We start from the raw sequence: 17,488 nt of genomic DNA on the forward strand, positions 1-17,488 counted from the left end.
CTCTCTCTGGCCCGGACTGATGACGCGGTCCCTTTGCGTCAACCCTTCCTCTGTTGCTTCTGCAAGGATCAACTACTGTCCCTCGGGACAACTGATTCTGCTGCAAATGCTCTATTAGCTGATGCCTCCAGCTCTCTTGTGATCTGCAACCATGCTCTGATACCATGTTGAATTTTTTAAGTCTATCCGTTGGAAAATTAATCTGTATTTTGCTGGTTTATTTCTTCTACTTGTAAATTTTGAACAAGTTATTTAAAACATTTAAATACCGAAATAAACACAATGCAGTCACAACATCTATAGATCATCAACTGAAGGAAAACAAGCACACAAGTGACACCGTTATTTTTGGACGAATGTTCCCGGAAAAACCCAATGCGGGAAAACTGGTGCAGCTATTCTAAGGGTATATTATTATGCAGTACTTCCTTGAGTACAACAAGGTGCTTAACCGGCTCACTCGATAGAGAAAAATACACGGCAACAATACCTCTATATTTGGAAACATGTATTCAGAAACCTGTCTCACGAAACCCTCTCCGACACAATTGAAGCTTAGTGTTGGCCCTTCTGGCCTTTGCGTTAGCCTTTTGCTGACCTGCGTCAGCCCTCTGAAGCACTGCGCAGCCTCTGGGACCCTCTGTGTCACTCCAATAGCCTCTGCGTGGATGACGCAATCCCTTTGGTCTCTGCGCTGTCTCTGTTGGGCTTTGCGTGGCCTGAGTTGGTTGCTAGTCTCGCTCTCCTTGCTTCTGCGCTATTCTCTCAGTATTGTCTCTGCCTCTCTGTCCAGTACTCACTGCCCCTCGCTGCTGATCACTGATTCATTTTTGCTTGGCAACCCCTCTCTAGCAAAATGAATGACTGATCACTCTGGTGTGTTCTCCAACTGACCCTCAAGCCTCTTCTTATACTTTTTCTTTTGTTCCTTCAACGGTCGAGATTAAATCTCTAATCAACGGCTAAGATTAGATTTGGCTTGATCCATGACTTTTGGAACCTTCTAACCCAATTTTATATTAATACACATTAATATTTTATTTTACCTAAGTTTAGACTTAGGAGCTCCATTAAAAATATTAATTATTTTAATATCTCCCAAACCGGGTACAATATGTCCAAACCATTTCTGGGTTTTGGATATCTCATGTGCTTTAGCCTCTCCACCAATTTTCATGGCTAGAGCACATTGGATGCTACCACAAATCAACAAGTCGTAGTCGAGAGGACTACATGCAAGGGGAAGGATCCTTGAGGTGCCCAAACTCTTGGATCACATACAGCTACGAGAGCCCTTAACAACAGTAGCATGATGACAGGTGTCAGGTGGAGCAAGGAGTGATGGAGCAGTAAGGCAGTGCCAGAGTGCAGAAGTTTGTAGCAGCGCAGTGGTAGCAGAGGGAGCACAGGATAACAACTGAGGTAGCTTCAACATCACGAGACTTCTAGACTGATCGAGATTTTAGTGTTTGGATAAAGTCAGTTACTTAAGTCTTGGTAACTGAGTTGCAGTGCAACAGTTAACAGTGGTAGTACTATGGGCAACATGATGCAGCATGTTGAGAGGGAGCTGCGGTACAAATGTAGCAGTGGCAGCGGTAGTGTCATGGGCAGTAGTACAGGAAGCAACAGTGCAGTGGATGTGAGGCAGCAGGTCTAGCATCAACACAGAGGACCGATGTGGAGGATCAGTATGATGCTTCTATGGTGAAGCATTGCTAGAGCACATTCCTCGCTAAGAGGGAGTGTTGATTTTGGGTAGCATCTGATGTGCTCTAGCTATAGAATTTGGTGGAGAGGCTAAGGCACATGAGATCTCCAAGACCCATAAATCGTTTGGAGAAATTCCACCCAGATGAAGAGATATTAAAATAATTAATATTTTTAATGGGTTCCTAAGTTTAAACTTAGGAAAATAAAAATATTAATGTGTATTAATATAAAATGGGTGAGAAAGTTTTAAGTGACGAGGATCAAGCCAGTTCTAATCTTAGCCTTTGACTAGGGACTCAATCTCGGTCGTTGAATCGGCAACAATAAAAGTATAAGAGGAGGCTTGAGGGTCAGTTGGAGACACATCAAGAGAGATCAAGAATTTGATTTTCTGGGGTTGGGTTTGCTGAGGAAATCGAGTTAGAGATCAATTGTAGTGAGGGGCAGTTCAGCAAAGGTTTTCGATCCAAAGTTGAAGAATACATAGTTGAGAGGCAATGAAGTGTCAGAAGAGGCAGCACAGGCCCAAGAAGGTCTGACGCAGAGGCCTGAGGAGCCAGTGCAGAGGACACAGAGGGCCATAGAGGCTGACGCAGAAGCCATAGTGGCTGACGCAGAGGGCTTCAAAGGCAGCATTGGGAGGTTCTGTGGGGCAAACTGGGAGTTGATCAGCAGATCTTGAGTCGGGAGATGGTGACATAGTTCCAGAGTAGTGCTTGGAGCAGCTTTTGGTGTCAGGCACAAGGAACAGTCAGAGTCATTGTGGGGTTGATCATCCGGTTGCTGATTTGCTGGAATATCTGTCTCTGGAGAGAGGTCTACTGTCAAGGACATTCTCTGTAGGGTGAGCCAATTTTGGCACTGTAGTTGTATTCAAGAATCTGCTTAATAATAAAATCCTCATATCTGCTACACTGGTTTTCCCGCCTTGGGTTTTTCCGGGGACGATTGTCAAAAAATAATGGTGTCCCTTGTGTTATTGTTTTTGTTTACTTCAGTGTATGATCTGTATATCTGTGAATGTTGCATTTGTGTTTAATTCGATATTTGTGAAATTAAATAACTTGTTAATGTAAAGAACAAGTAGGAGATAGTAAAATAGAAACTACAGTAGGGGTTTTTGATGTGTTAGATTCAAGAATTTTCATATATTTAGCCTAAATCATTTGGGTTACTTAATCCTTGAGACTTATTGGGGAAGCCTCCCTTGTGGGAATTGTATCCAAGCACATAATAGAGGTGAGTAGTTGCTAAAGTGACAATGGTAATTGTTACCGCTCAAACTAGCAAAGGTCCTAAATGGGGATCCTTGAAGGGCTACAACTAGGCTAAGGGCAACAAATGGAGCAATTGCCGACTGTTACCTCGGCTAAGGCTCCTTGCTCTTTATAGACTTTCAACAATGGGAGGAGACCCGTTATGATGAGGATCACTAAATAGATAGACCAATGATAGGGTGAGGGGTGATCCTAGAAGCCTATTCACAAGAGAGGTTCAAATATGTGGCTTGCTTGCTTTAGAGGTAAGGTTTAAAGCTCTCAAGGAAGGGCTTAAGGGGAATTTCAAGGGTTAGGTTTAGGGTATGTATCTTATAATGGAGGTTCCTAGGCCTTGAAACTCTTGTGAAAGCTCGGATTCCCAATGATCCTTGAAGAATTACCCTTGATAATGTATGGGACCACACAGGGCCAAGTGGACTCGGGGGGTAGGTCAAGGGGGTAGGGTTAGGCAACCAAAGATATGCTTGACCTATTCTGGAGGGGGAAGGGACCAAAGAAAGAGTTTTTAATGCAAGACAATGTAAGGGTCCCAATGAGGCTTCTAGCCTAAGGAAACGAAGGGCAAGATTCAATCTCGAGGCTAGGGCTTGAGATATCTCAAAATCCCATCGTCAAAATTTCTTCAAAATTGGAGGGCACCTAGGAGACACACCAACACAGTAGGGGCCAAGAGATCGAACTTTTTTGATGGGTGGTTTGCAAGATAAATGATGCCCTAGGAGACCTAATGGGCTAGGCCTAGAAAAGGAGAGGGAGTTGGATGAGAAAGGTTTAAGATGATCACCTTTGGGTGGACCAATGCCTAATCCTTTGGGGAGAAATGGAGTTAGGTAGAATTATGACTATGGACCTTCAAATTTTCTAGGTCAAGGAGGCCTCAAAGACAACTTCGCTTGGCACTAGGGCAGCAACAAAAGCAACTTCAAAGACTTTATACTTTGTTTTGCAAGATAAATGGCTTATCAAGATGAATTTCAGTAATGAAACATCCCTAGGAACATTCATTCATTATACATGGCCCATACATGAAGCATTCACTATCCAGAAACAAAATTTCCACAACTTCGCATAAGAGATGCAACAAATAAGCCCTAGTATAGCGAAATCCCAACAACAATGTATGTTACAAATTAGAAAGCAAGAATAACATTAAAATGTACTTACATGTATAAGAATATATCCAACCATCCAAAACTTCCCATCAAGAAGCTCCAAGACATATGAAAATTATCCAAACATCAAAATTCATTCCATGCTCCAAAAAATTGTACTCCAAGAAGGATAGCGAAAATCTCTAAAGAGATACAAGTTCCAAATCCAAGTGATGATGCTAAAATGAATCCTCATCACTTCTATTTATACACTTCTAATGAGTTCGATTTAGCTACTTGGGCCTACATTAGCCCCTAGAATAAAATAATGTGCAAAACAACTAACTTTTGGTGACAAGCCCACCAAACTAGCTCATAAACAAAAGAATAAGCCTCTCAAGAGGTCGAATGATCAATAATACATGTCGTTGGGCCTTTTAAGAAGCCTAATGAAGTCCATAAGTGCCACAATGATGAATAAGACTCTCAAAATTGGTGGACAAGGGGTTGGCCCTTTGTTCCTTAAATAGTAAACCTATGGTGCTCCCAATGGGTGTGAGGGCACACAAGTAACCTCTTGGGTCTCTAAGTAGATCGAAGATGCCTGTAGACCATCTGTAAGGGCTCAGATGGTGTAAGTGATGACACATCAACATATAAGTCATGGGTCATCTGCCAAGTGCATGGTACAACTGTGGGGTCGGTTGGGCATGCTGAACCAGGTACATCTTTCTCATCCAGTAAGTGAATCTCGAGCAATCTATGAACATCTCTAAGGATCCATGGTGTGTTGGTTATTACCGTGGAGGCCCATGGCTCTCTACACAAACCTTATATGTGCCAATGTAGCCCTCCGGAGGGTTAGGACCCTGTATAGGGAGACCAAACCCAAAATGGAGGCCATCTGCAATCTTGCATAAGATCCAATGCGTGCCCTAGCCTTCCAGTACAACGAGTCATCAAAGAAAATTGAGTCAAAGAGTTTACAAACCATGGACAACAGGTGAACACTTCATAATGGCATGCGCTTCCATAGTGGGCTTTGGCATGTGCTAATGTCTCCAAGCTCCAAATGGGGTTAACCAAGTATCCTATTAGGTGGTTTCTACCTTTAAAGGGGATAGTATGTCCAAGGTAAATCCTTCAAAGGGTGGTGGCATGTGATAAATAGATGAATGGAGTAGGGAATGAAAGGCGCAGCCCTAGGCCACATACTGGGGTACAAGGGTAACTAATAAAAGGGAAGCCCACAGTCGGGTATATAATGTATAGGAGGGAGAAATCGTGGTGCATGAGGTTCCTCGACCTTGATATTTCCACCCTTCTTTATATGCCTTTTTGCCTTTTATGATTTTTCTTTGATTAACTGCTCGGGGCTTAAGGGATAAGAGCATGATGTGTAAGGTATAGTAGTGGATATCCCCTTTAATGTAAGGCAGTTCATTGCACACCAGGGGTTGGGACAATCATGGGTTCCTGAATGATAAAGGAGGCTCATCTAGGGCCTATAGGAACCAGGGTGATAGCCATGATAATGGGGTAGAGCTCTTGTATTAGCTTTTGCCCACGTGCTAAATGTGTTTGTCCCGACCATCTTTTGCATTGTGGTACATTTTTCTATTGAATGTGGCCAATTATGCTTTTATTTTTCTTTTCAATGACATCAACCTCTGGGGCATCATTCCAGGCCCGACCCAAGGTGTGGGCAAGGGGAGGGGGAAGGTTAACCTTATGTGGACCCAGTGGAGGAATGTGGACCTAGGTGGGAGAAATGATGAATGGGGTTATAATGAGTGGAAGGGGATGAAGTACCATTCCTAAAGCCCAAAGGTAAGTAAAAGAGATCCCATGGGACTAGGGTCCAAGGTTAACATCCAAAAGAGGTCTAGGGGATAAGAGCACAAACCTAGCCCACTCTTTCCGCCGAATCCCCCCATTAATCCATGCCCAAAAGTTTCCATGATAAGTAAACTGCAATACTAAATCACCCAATGACAAGGCATACCTTTAGGTTTGGGAGGTCCACCTTCAAACATATGATCATGACAGATGGGTGAGGGACCACATGGCTGGCTCAAGTGGCAGAGAAGTGGCACAACGAATTAGTTGGTAGTTGCTGGCTGCTAGCTGAGGACCATCTTGGAGAAAAAAATTCTCCTAGGGATATCACCCACAAAATGGTGGGTAACAGTAACTAATGCTATTGTTGCTGTCAATCTAGACTACTTAGTGAGGCTTTGCACTAAAATGCTAGATTTTGCAGTAATAGATCCCATGATTGAAGCTGAGCTAATTTTTTCACAATATCAATTGGGCTAATCTTTATCAACATCTCTGGTTTTCTTTCCTTCATAGAGCCATGCTGTCTTCAGGACTTTTCTTGAAGCTAGGTCGTGAGTTCATTCTGGGACAGGAGTTCATCAAACCCAGATGACATCTCCTTGAAGCTTTTCACTGCTTAACCCATGGACTTATCACCTTGATCCTTCTTTCTTCACCTCACCTAACCTCAAACTTAACTAAATATGTAGTTTTAAACTTCTTTGTAAGCTTCTTACACTTTGTTACTCTGTTTTTGTTCAGAAAAAAATCTTCTTAATTTGGTTTTCCTGTTATTAGCCAGGTGTGTCATTTTCATTTCTTAGCTTCTATTGCTTTTGTCATACAATTGTTCCAAAGTTGACTTCTCTTCGTTTTCTTTCTTTCCACTGAAAACCTTTTTTTCAGTTCTAAGATCTTTTTTTGAAGAGTAGGGAGATTTTTTTTCTCAGATTTGCTTGTGATCCAATATATTGTTTGTTAGTGGAGGTTATTTCTTTCTAATTTATAAAGCTATCTTATCTTTTACAAAGTCACGAAGAAATAGAAATTACTGACTTAAATCCAGAATATCATCCTTTTGACTATTTACATGAAAGGAACTCATGCTATGCTGCTTTTGTCACTTCAGTTAAAAAGGGAACTTTTGCTCATCACAGCTGGTATTGCTTCTGCTTGCAGTGGTTACTGCTTCTTTGTTTTCTCCCCCCAGGTGATTATGTGTTTGGGAATTGCTTTTCTCATATTTTGTTTACATAATTGTATGGCACTATTATTATATCTGAAGTAGGGTTGTAGTTTATTTGCAATCTTTGATAACTGACACTGTGTCGTGAATATAAATAGGTCTACTTTTATATTTGTATAAACTTCTTGGAATTTACGTCATGTATTCTTGATGTCCTCTGTGACAGGTTGCTTTGAGTTATGCAGTGGGCGCTGTTGCCAGGTGAAAATCTGCAATGCTTTTCCTTGATTGTATGACCATATTGTGCAATGTTGGACAAATTGATGCTTTGATGTTTATAACTACTACTAAGAAAAATTACCTCTTTTGATGGGATGGGTGTTCTCAACTATTTATCCAAACTCAGAAGGTGAAGGTCAGGTCATAATAGGGTTTCTGCTCATATGACAATTGGTCAATGAACATTTATCATGTCCCCTGGAAAATTATGTGAATCTTAATTTTCATTTGTCTATCATATACACGTTGTTCATACTTTACTTTTAGCTAAGTATCATGGAACTTTGTTGCTAAAATGGGCGAAAAGAAATGAAAGAGCAAACATCACTGAAAGTTAGGCGAGATAGACACAAGAATACAAGCTAAACTCATGAACCTCGTTATTAACATTCCATCATACAGTCATGGAATTTATATTACAAGGAAACATTAATCTACAGCATGCAATTAGCATGTGCCACATGTTAGAATATATAACACTCCTTCCTAATATTAATGTGATGATGACCACAATAAGGCTGATGTTGACAAATAAGAAGAATGAAGGTGCAGATGTCATTCCCCTAACTGTGTGATAAAAACAATGACAATTTTCCTTGAGTGCATGATGGAAGCAGTGTTATCCCTCATTTTGGCATGAGTGGTAAATTGTGATTCTCATTAAATGATAGTGTAATATTCCCTTAGGGAAAAATACAGTAAATAAACAGAGATGAACTTGAAACAACGAGTAACGACAAAATTAAACACAACCAACAACTAGTCACAAGTAGGCAACAACAAAATCACTGAGCCATTTTATTAATTCACTGGGAAGGGTACATAAACATGAAGGAATAGTGGAACCTGTGCTTTCTGAGAACGTGGAGCAAAACCTAGAAAAATGCCTCTGACCCAAGTGGTGTATGTCCTGGAATAGTGATGTAGATGTTCCAATGGAAAAACTGCTACTGGCTGGCTGATAGATTGGTGATTGCTGTCTTGGAAAATGCCCAAATCGACCTGTAAATCCTCCTACAGTTTCCTTTCCAAAACCCAGAAAAACCCAACAAATGTTTGGCCCGAATCCAGAAGATGTGAGAACCCACCAAATGGTGTGAATGGCCCAGTTGAACAGTCTATGCAGCCGTCTGCAAAATTGGTGCTCTTGGAAATGGCCTCAATCTATCAACTGAAAACTCCCCAAAATGCTGCTAAAATCCTCTGTGCAAACCCCCAACGCCAGCTCCAAGATAGAACTCTATTCTTCCCTCCACGGGCCTGCACAGGATTTTCCCCAAGAGACCCATGCACTGCCAAAATGGGAAGCTCGGCCCCAACAAATCTCCCTTCTCATCTGCAATCTCCACCAAAATTCCGGCCCCAAGATAGTAGAACTAAATCCCACAATCCTCACACCCCAATCCCCTGAAGCTGGCTCAATTGATCAACAAAAACACACAGACTTTGCGCCCCAAAAAATGCGCATGACTTGACCCAATGTGCTGAAGATGATGCTCTGTGGAAGCGCTGAGATGGACTCCTCCAATTTCCAGCTAGGGAGACACTCGCAGTTCTCCGAAACTAGCTTAGGTTTTACCTGAAGCCCTTGTGCTAAACAACACTCCAAACCTTTGCACTAAGTAGTTCAAAAGAGGTCGATTTCATAGGTGTGATAGTCAAAAGATGAGTTGGTGTGGCGTTTTCTTCCCTTATATACCTCACGGGCCCATTCGACCCCCTTGGTGGCCCCATCTCCTCATGTGAGTTCAACCCCCTCCTAGTGGGTGCAACTTGCTAGCTATGTGGTCCACAACTTAAGTGACCCATCTTCAACATGGGACCTGTTGTTGCCTAAGATGTACACCTAAATGTGGGAAAAGTTTCTAACCCCACAAGGTAGAGTCTTTAAGGTGCAACACTCAGAGAAGGGGCTGTCACCTATTCCCAACTCTCTCAGTTTAATCTCTTTCCTAGTTAAGCTAAGGGGGGTGGTCCCTAAAGATGATTCTAAAAGGAAAACTTGTTGGAGACAACAAGCTCTAGGAGACAAGGGGCGAGGAAAATACCATTCAATATTACTTGACTTAAAGATTAATTAGCAAGTATGAATATAATGAGAAAATATCAATGTTGCAGTAATCGTTATTGGGATATTATCGGCGAGGGGAAAAAATCGTAAAAATCGGGAAAAAATCGGTAAAAATCGGGAAAAAATCATAAAATACAAAAATATTCATTTTTTTCAATTTTTTTAATATCTAAAGCATCTACAACATAAAATAAATACATTGACACATAAATATGATAAAAGAACTAATATATAAGATGTGTAATATCATTTCTAGTGCTACATCACACATAATAGTGAATCATGTCTTGAATAGTAAGTCCCGACTCCTGAGTCCGAACTCAGCCTCAAAATATCAACAAAAAATATAATAATGTATCTCATATCATGAGTCATAATGTCATATACAATGAAATGAACCAAATAACTAAATTCTAATATTACTATTTCCTCTGCCCCTCTAGATGTAGATGCCGCTGGAGTTGGCAGTGGACTCTGTTGTGCTCTAGAAGCTAAAGAACTAGGAGCTACAGGAGGTATACCACGTCCTCTACTGGTGACAGGGGTAGGCTGGGTAGGTTGTGTCACCTCCTCCTCCTATTGCTCCTCCTCATCAAAAAATCGGAGAATTTTTTTTTTTGTTTTTTGTTTTTGTCCAAAAGATTTTTTCCCAAAAAATCGCAATTTTCTGTGAAAAAAATTTAGCATAAAAATCGGGCAATAATATCGCCAAACTCAAAAAATCGTGATTTTCCGATTTTATCGCAATAATATCGTGATTTTTGCAACAATGGAAAATATTAATAGGATATATTCGATTAAATTAATATGGCATCCAATAAGATATAAGATGAGAGACCAGTGCCTTTAAATAGTGCTCAAAGATAAATTATGATACTTGCAAAATGATGTTTCGAGTTACGAGATAGGCAATGCTGCAGGACAAACATTAGTACAAGAGATCAAGTACACAATTGAGATATGAGCAGTAGAAAGATTTGCAAGATAAATAGAACTTATATTTGCGAAATTAAGAGAAATGCTCCAATAAGAATAAATGCTATTAAAGGACAATTAACATGTAATTAAGATGACAAGTATAAGTGCAATGGGAAACAATACTTGTAGGTAAGATGAAATGCTCACAATTCAACTTGTACAATGAACAAATGCAAGATGAGGAAATGTTATGTGAGTGTGTGATGCAAGTGATCTTGGTAAATTTTAATTATATGCCTAATCTATTGTGAGACTTCCCCTCAATTTCGCAAAACCTGGTAAGGAGTCAGGACTGAGGTGAATTGCAAGAAGGTTAGGACAAGGAGGCGCTCAGTCTGACATTAACGATACACACCTAGACTTCAAGACAACCCACGTGCCTTTGTTCCTACAAGGGCTCGACCACAAGAGAAATGCAAGGTCACGTGTTTTAACCTTTGCTCCAAACTCAAATTTATCAAATTGAATGAAATTTAGGGAAAGCTATCTTAAAATTTCTATCAACCAAGCTTATGCTTGGAGGTAAATTTTAAAGATGCAAGACTAGATCTAGATCTAAGATGCAAATTAGTAATGAGATCTTAATCAAATTCTTAAATGAGATTAAAAATTAGAATGAGGTGCTTAAAAGGTGAAATATCCTAAGACAACAAGTACAACCAAAAACATATATAGAAGCATGAAGATAACTATATCAGAATCATTCAATAATGGATGCATTTAGCCATCAAATACCTAAACATAGTTAGGTTCATAATCAACAAGAGACACATACTTCTATACTTCAACTTCTTGTTCGGGTTTTGTTACAAACCCTAGACCACATTAGTTAAAGTAACTCAATCAAGATATCAATCTCATTATATCTAGGGCTTCAATATTTCTTTCAGAGATATGACAATTTTTTCATATTGCAAACCCTAGAAACAATTCGAACAAGTGCAATTCAACAATGCATCTAACAACTTTTGGAATTCACATGTTAGACTTTCTACTAGGATTTAGTGTAAAGCCCTAGATTTCATACATGAACTTCAACAATCAAAACCAATCATAGCTCAATTTAAAGTTTCAACAACATGACCAATTGCTACTAGGGTTTCGTTATAAACCCTAGATTCATCATTAAGGCCAAACAATATCATCCTATAATATCAAACTTCGACAAGGGTTTAGTTACAAACCCTAGGACTTATGACCTTCAACAATTAGGTCAACACATATATACATATCTAGGATTTCGTCATCATGCATAAGCATATCATAATATATATCAACTAAACCTAATGACACAAATATCAATATATCAAACTTGATTAGACAGACAAACATATACCTAGGGATTCATTCCTAGGATATTATCTAAAATAAGGGTCTTGCTTATAAACCCTACCAAACCTTGATGATCTAGGGTTTCAATACAACAAACCCTAATTTAGCAAAACCTCAAATGTTTAGGATTTGAGACATTACCATCCAACCCTAGAAGATTAGGGTTTCCATGACCATACCAAAACCCCAAACATGACATCATCAAGACTTCAAGCATCAAGAATATCATTTTCTTAGACTTTACCAATAACCCTAAGTAGGATAGGGTTTCACACATTATCATTGACATACCCTTAAGTTAGGGTTTTGCGAAGAAATTTTTTAGGGTTCCACAAGAATGATCAATGATATAAAGAGGGTAGATTTATCTAATGATTAATCACCCAAATAAGAATCTTTATGATTCAGGGAGCTAGACACAACGATGTTAGTAATGTAATGCAACGTTCAAAAGATAATGAACGTACTTTTTATTGTAAGAGAATTTTATAAAGTGTTTAGTCTAAGACGTACCTGGAGATGTTCCTTAACAAACCTTGTAGGGACTCCTTGAGGTGCCATGATATTTTATACCTGTAACAAATACATCTAGGCAAAATATGTGATACTAAAAACATTATGTTAATTCTCAATCTAGATTTTCTATGCAATAATGGAGTATGGAGTCCTAGGATAATCCCTATAGATATATCAAAAATCAAGTTATCCCTTTCAATCAACGCTAGGGTTTTACTTGACCTCTTAGATTATCCACAAACTTTAGAGACCAAAAACTTGGGTTTCTTAAGAGGGACAATATAGAATAGGGTTAGGTTTTCTTAACTAAGGTTTTCAACAATCTTAAACATCACAAACCCTATTCTAAATTAATTCAGATATGAATAGAAACAATTATACTTACCTCAAGAACTACTTACGTCAGTCCTTCGTAAGTTTGCTGCAATGGTTTCTTCATGAATATCATAAAAATGTTGAGTTCAAGGGTTGTCTTCAAAGGTATTGAAACTTTCATCAAGATCTTCTAAAGAGGAATGCTCTACACAGTGTGATTACTAGTGGCTCTATAAATCTTCAAACTTGGTACCAAATCAGTCATCCAATACGAATGCAATCCGCGTCTTATTTGATATTCCTTTATTGCAGAATAGTTGCCTTGCTCACTAGACTTTTATTTATTTTGGATTTGGTATTTTTCCTTTGGGATTTGGTTACCTTTTTTTAGGACTTTGTGATATTTGTAGTTGATAGAAGTTTTTGGATCCTTATGATAGAGCTTTGTATTTGCACCAGTAGCATATTCTCATTTATGGCAATTCCTTTTGGTAATTCAGCATCTTTGTATAGATTATCAGTCTTTTTTTTATGCCATGTAAGACTACTTTCAGGTCTTTGAAATATAAATTTTTGATCCCATTCAAATGTTATTACAGACCTTGGTTTATCTTAACAGGAATTTTGACCTTTTCATCTCCTGCAACTAATATTTTTCTTCTCCTTGTGATCTCACGTGAATCCCTTCTTAATGTGATGACAACAATTTGATCTTCAAGTTGCCTTTTTCCTTCTCCTTATTCACCATAGCTCCGATACCATGTTGAGAAATCCAATAGGGTGGCAAGTTAATTGATTTCTCTTATTATGACATTATCTTGTGATGTTTCATTATTAGTTTTCTTCTATCAATTTATCTTATTCTTATCATCAAGACTAATGTCAAACAACAAATAGAAAAGGACATGAGATGTAGGCACCCAACTAGGGAAAAATCCCTACGTAGGGGAAAACCCAGTCAAGTAATTCTTCCTTATGTAGATTCAAAACAAAAACGAGATGACCAAGACTCTCCTACACCAAAGACTACCTCCATCCATCAAGTCAACCTTGTCATCCTTTAGTTTTGTGGTAGTCCAGTCATACTTTGTTCCTGTAGCAGCCTATGTAGCAACCTTCTTCATGCTTCGGTCCTAATCATACTTTGATCTAAGATATTCCAGATGTACTTCGATCCTCTGGTGGAAGCATTAACATGATAACTTCATATGCTTTGATCTGTAGTGGCGTGACACAGTCCTTTAACAAACACAGTCCTTGATCCTGTAATGATAGTTGACACAACAATATAGTCATGCCTTGTTCTGTGGTGATAGCCCAAGATTCAGTCATGTGGTGGCATGTTATACTTTGATCTGTAGTGGTGGTAGACATGCCTTAGTCCTTTTATCTGCCACTGTCATAGCCGAACTTCCTCCCATCATATTGTACCGAACTTGTGTCTCATCTCTGCCTAACCGAACTTATTCCTCTGCAATAGACCAAACTTTATCATTTGTCACTAACTGAACTTGATCTCTGCAATTGTTCCGAACTCTTATCTTTGAAATATTCAAACTCGTGTCTCTTGAGCGAAGTTCACATGCCTACATGTAGTTGTTTCCCACAGTGTAATAAGCACAACTAATCTTTTTGTGACGCCGACTTTAGGAGTATTTGTTTGAAGGCCGACCTTGCAAGGTGACTTGATGGAGGAGTCTTTTGACAAAGTAAATTTGACTTTGACTTCTTTAAAAATCAATGTTGCGAACATCGGCATCGGGATAAAATCGGCAAGGGTCCGAAAAACCAAAAAATCGTAAAACTCGGGAAAATATCAGTAAAAAGTCGGCAAACATCGGCAAAATAAAGATACCATAACAATATTTTTAAAAATCGGCAAACATCGGCTAGGCTAAAAAATTGTGATTTCGAAACAAAATCGGGATGTTATCGAGATGCTCATGACACTGATAAAAATCCTAAAAGCCTACAATGGAGGCTTGACCTATGACAATTGACCCAAGCATGAAACCCATTCTTTAACAAGTCAATTTAATTAATAATAAAATTTCTTCTCTTTATGACTTTAGTACAATTATGAAGACCGAACCTTGTTATATTCTTCAACAGGATTGAGCAAAGGGTTGATCCCAGACCGCAAAAATATTTTTTTCAATTTTCCCCTCGAAAATCCCACATTCAAAATAACCTCCATGGAGCATTCCTTTTAAAAATCAATTTTTGCTAGGTCATGGGCCTTTTTCCTGGACCATTGAATTTTTTCTTGGAACACTACTTCTTGGAAAATGGAATTCCAACAAAATTTTAACTTGATTTAATATTTGGGAATTTCGATCTTACTTTTTATAACTTTCACTTGGAGAGAATTTTTATTTTCTCTCATTTTAATTTTCTAGCTAATTTTTGGCTAAGTATTTGCCATTTTTTACCAAAAATTAGAAAATATGACTCTAGAGGTGCATAGACATATTTTTACACCCTCGAAGTGTGTCTAGATAGAAAGTTGAGGAGTTGAGGTGTAATTTTGAGTACTAATACCTCCTACAACTTTTATAGACATCACTTTTTACATTTTACATCAAATATTACATAAAAATCCTGTTCAATGGGAAATTTTGAAAATTAAAAAATGATCCCTAGACACAACCAACTCTGCGAAACATTAGACATGATCTAGAATGACATTTAAGACTCACCTAAGACTTTACCATCAAGCCTCACTCTAGCTTTAGGGGTATGTGGGAGAAAAATTTAACTAATTATTTAGTGTTGAGAAACATAAATAATTAGCTAAGGAAAAAAACCTCCCTAGAGTGACAACTCTTTAGCAAATATTTTAAACTACCTTGATGTGTTACATAGCTTCATTTTCATCATAATAGAATCATTTTTTACGTCATCCCATAGGGTTGCAAAATTTGGAATGCAATTGATGACCAAAAGTTGAATGATGCCGATGAATTTTGAAAATTCTGACTTTTTGACCATGATGAAATGCTCAAAAATATACTCTACTTATGGGGTAGTTGACTAATCCTCAAATGTACACTTGAGTGGTCAACATCTAGCTCCACGTGGGGACACATTCTTTCATGGAGGAATGCGAGAATCCATAATTAGCATCCAAGCCACACAAGTTGTATCTGGCAGTATCCATTCAAATATATATCAGAAATCATCATATGAAATCAAATGCTAGAATATAAACTCTATTCTAATATTCTGAAACAATTTTTTTTTTTGTTTTTTTTTGAAGCAAAAACTAAACTAAGAACATGAAATAGAAATACTGAAATGAAACCTAATCTAAGAGAGTAGGGTTAGAGATACAATACAAAAGATGTTGAAATATGTAACTAGGTTCGGTCTTCATAATGGCATATGTAATCGTGATTTTATGTATTTAATGAAAAGAGAAAAATAAATTTATTTGTATTCTTGAGGCATGGGTTTCATGCTCAAGGGATTTTTTTTGAGTTCAAGCACCCGTTGAGTGCTTCTAGGTTTGTCGTAAATTCAATTGAGTCTTTTGTCATGTATTAAAGACCCTCCAAGACCTCGTCATGGCACAAGGATCAAGTCGGCCTACATGAAGGGACAAGTCGGTCTCAAGATAACAATTCGTACCGCACACAAGCCTATAAATAAAAAGGAATTCGACCTCATTTGCACACTCACTCAAGCAAGTTTGATCTCCTCAAGATGGAAGCTGGTAAAGGACGAAGAAGAAGAAGATCAAGCTTGAAGTTTTTGGGCCTCTCTCTCTCTCTCTTTTGTTAGGATTTCTATAGTTTTTGGGCTAGATGGAATTTTGAAGTTGCATCAAAGATGTGAAGCGGCAAGGTCGAAGTTGTGAAGTTACAAGGTCGAAGTTGTGAAGATGCCTCTAGATTGAAGCTGCTAGGTTGAAGCTGTTGAAGTTGCATCAAGGCCAAAGCTGTGAAGCTGCTAGTTCAAAGTTGATGAAGCTAGTAGGTCGAAGTTGCAGAAATTGTTGTTGGGGTCGAAGTTGCTGGAGAAGTTACTGGAAGGTTGAAGTTTGTTGTTGGAAAGAAAGCTCATCAAGAAGGAAGGATGACTTGGTCTTGGAGGGCCTTGGTCAAGGGTCATAGGTCTTGGAATTCGTCAATTGAAGATCTATAAGAAGAGAAGGATTCTGATGGGTTTTCCTCTCATGGCCTAGACTGATCGCCTATATCTTGTGTTTTATTGTCTCATTGTTCTTTATGATTTGGTAGTTGTTTGATGATAGAGAACACTAATAATAATAAAGGAAAGAAGAAGTTAATCTTGTAAAGTAGAAATACATCACAAGCAGTTATGAAAGTAAGAGAATTCACCTACACTTGTTTCCCCCTAGATTTCTCAACAAAGGATACCCTATGGCATTAGATATCCTTGATGAAGTTCATGTTGACAACCTGTCGATTCATTGGCATATTCATGGGTTGTGTTTTTGATGTACCATATCCAATTTTGAATATTGTGGGACATTGACTCATCCCAATGCTATGTTTTTCACAACCATCAAATCTATCAAGCTTCTTCCTTTTCCTTCTTCAATTTCTAGCTTGATGAGGTTTGACCCTATTGGACACTGATGATGTACTTTTAATATCCCTTTTCTTTGTCCTCTGAATACCGACTCTGTCCAAAGCTGGTGGCTTATTTTTAACCTCTTTTTTGCCTTTCTGCTTTTTACTTTTCTTCATGGTAGGTTGTGATGCTGATGATGATGCGAACAATGTAGACCTCTTTGCTTGATCTTGAAAATGCTCTGATGCAATATTTGAAGTACCTAAGACTTTTGTGACATGCCTTTCTTCATTTTGAATCTATTCTGTCAAGGGTGGTGCATCATCCCCACAAGTATTAAGACTATGATCGATCTCTTGATTTCTCC

At 38.6% G+C, this 17,488-nt stretch overlaps 1 protein-coding gene across 5 annotated transcripts in view; it reads left to right on the top strand.

Annotated features, from left to right (window-relative positions):
* LOC149164337 (NF-kappa-B inhibitor-like protein) overlaps positions 1-17,488 on the top strand; it is a 202,672-nt gene that overhangs the window by 128,124 nt on the left and 57,060 nt on the right. For all 5 annotated transcript variants that reach the window (XR_016260686.1, XR_016260687.1, XM_089432057.1 and 2 more), the window contains exons 5-6: positions 7,035-7,115; positions 7,318-7,352. Coding sequence is in view for 3 of the 5 variants with exons in the window: in XM_089432057.1 (XP_089288183.1) it covers positions 7,035-7,115; positions 7,318-7,352 (116 nt within the window). In the remaining 2 variants the exon portion in view is untranslated. The remainder of the gene's footprint in view (positions 1-7,034; positions 7,116-7,317; positions 7,353-17,488) is intronic.

Source organism: Pinus tabuliformis, chromosome 5_1, assembly GCF_031772625.1.
Source record: "Pinus tabuliformis cultivar Carrire ecotype Pingquan chromosome 5_1, CPIR1, whole genome shotgun sequence".
NCBI lineage: Eukaryota > Viridiplantae > Streptophyta > Pinopsida > Pinales > Pinaceae > Pinus > Pinus tabuliformis.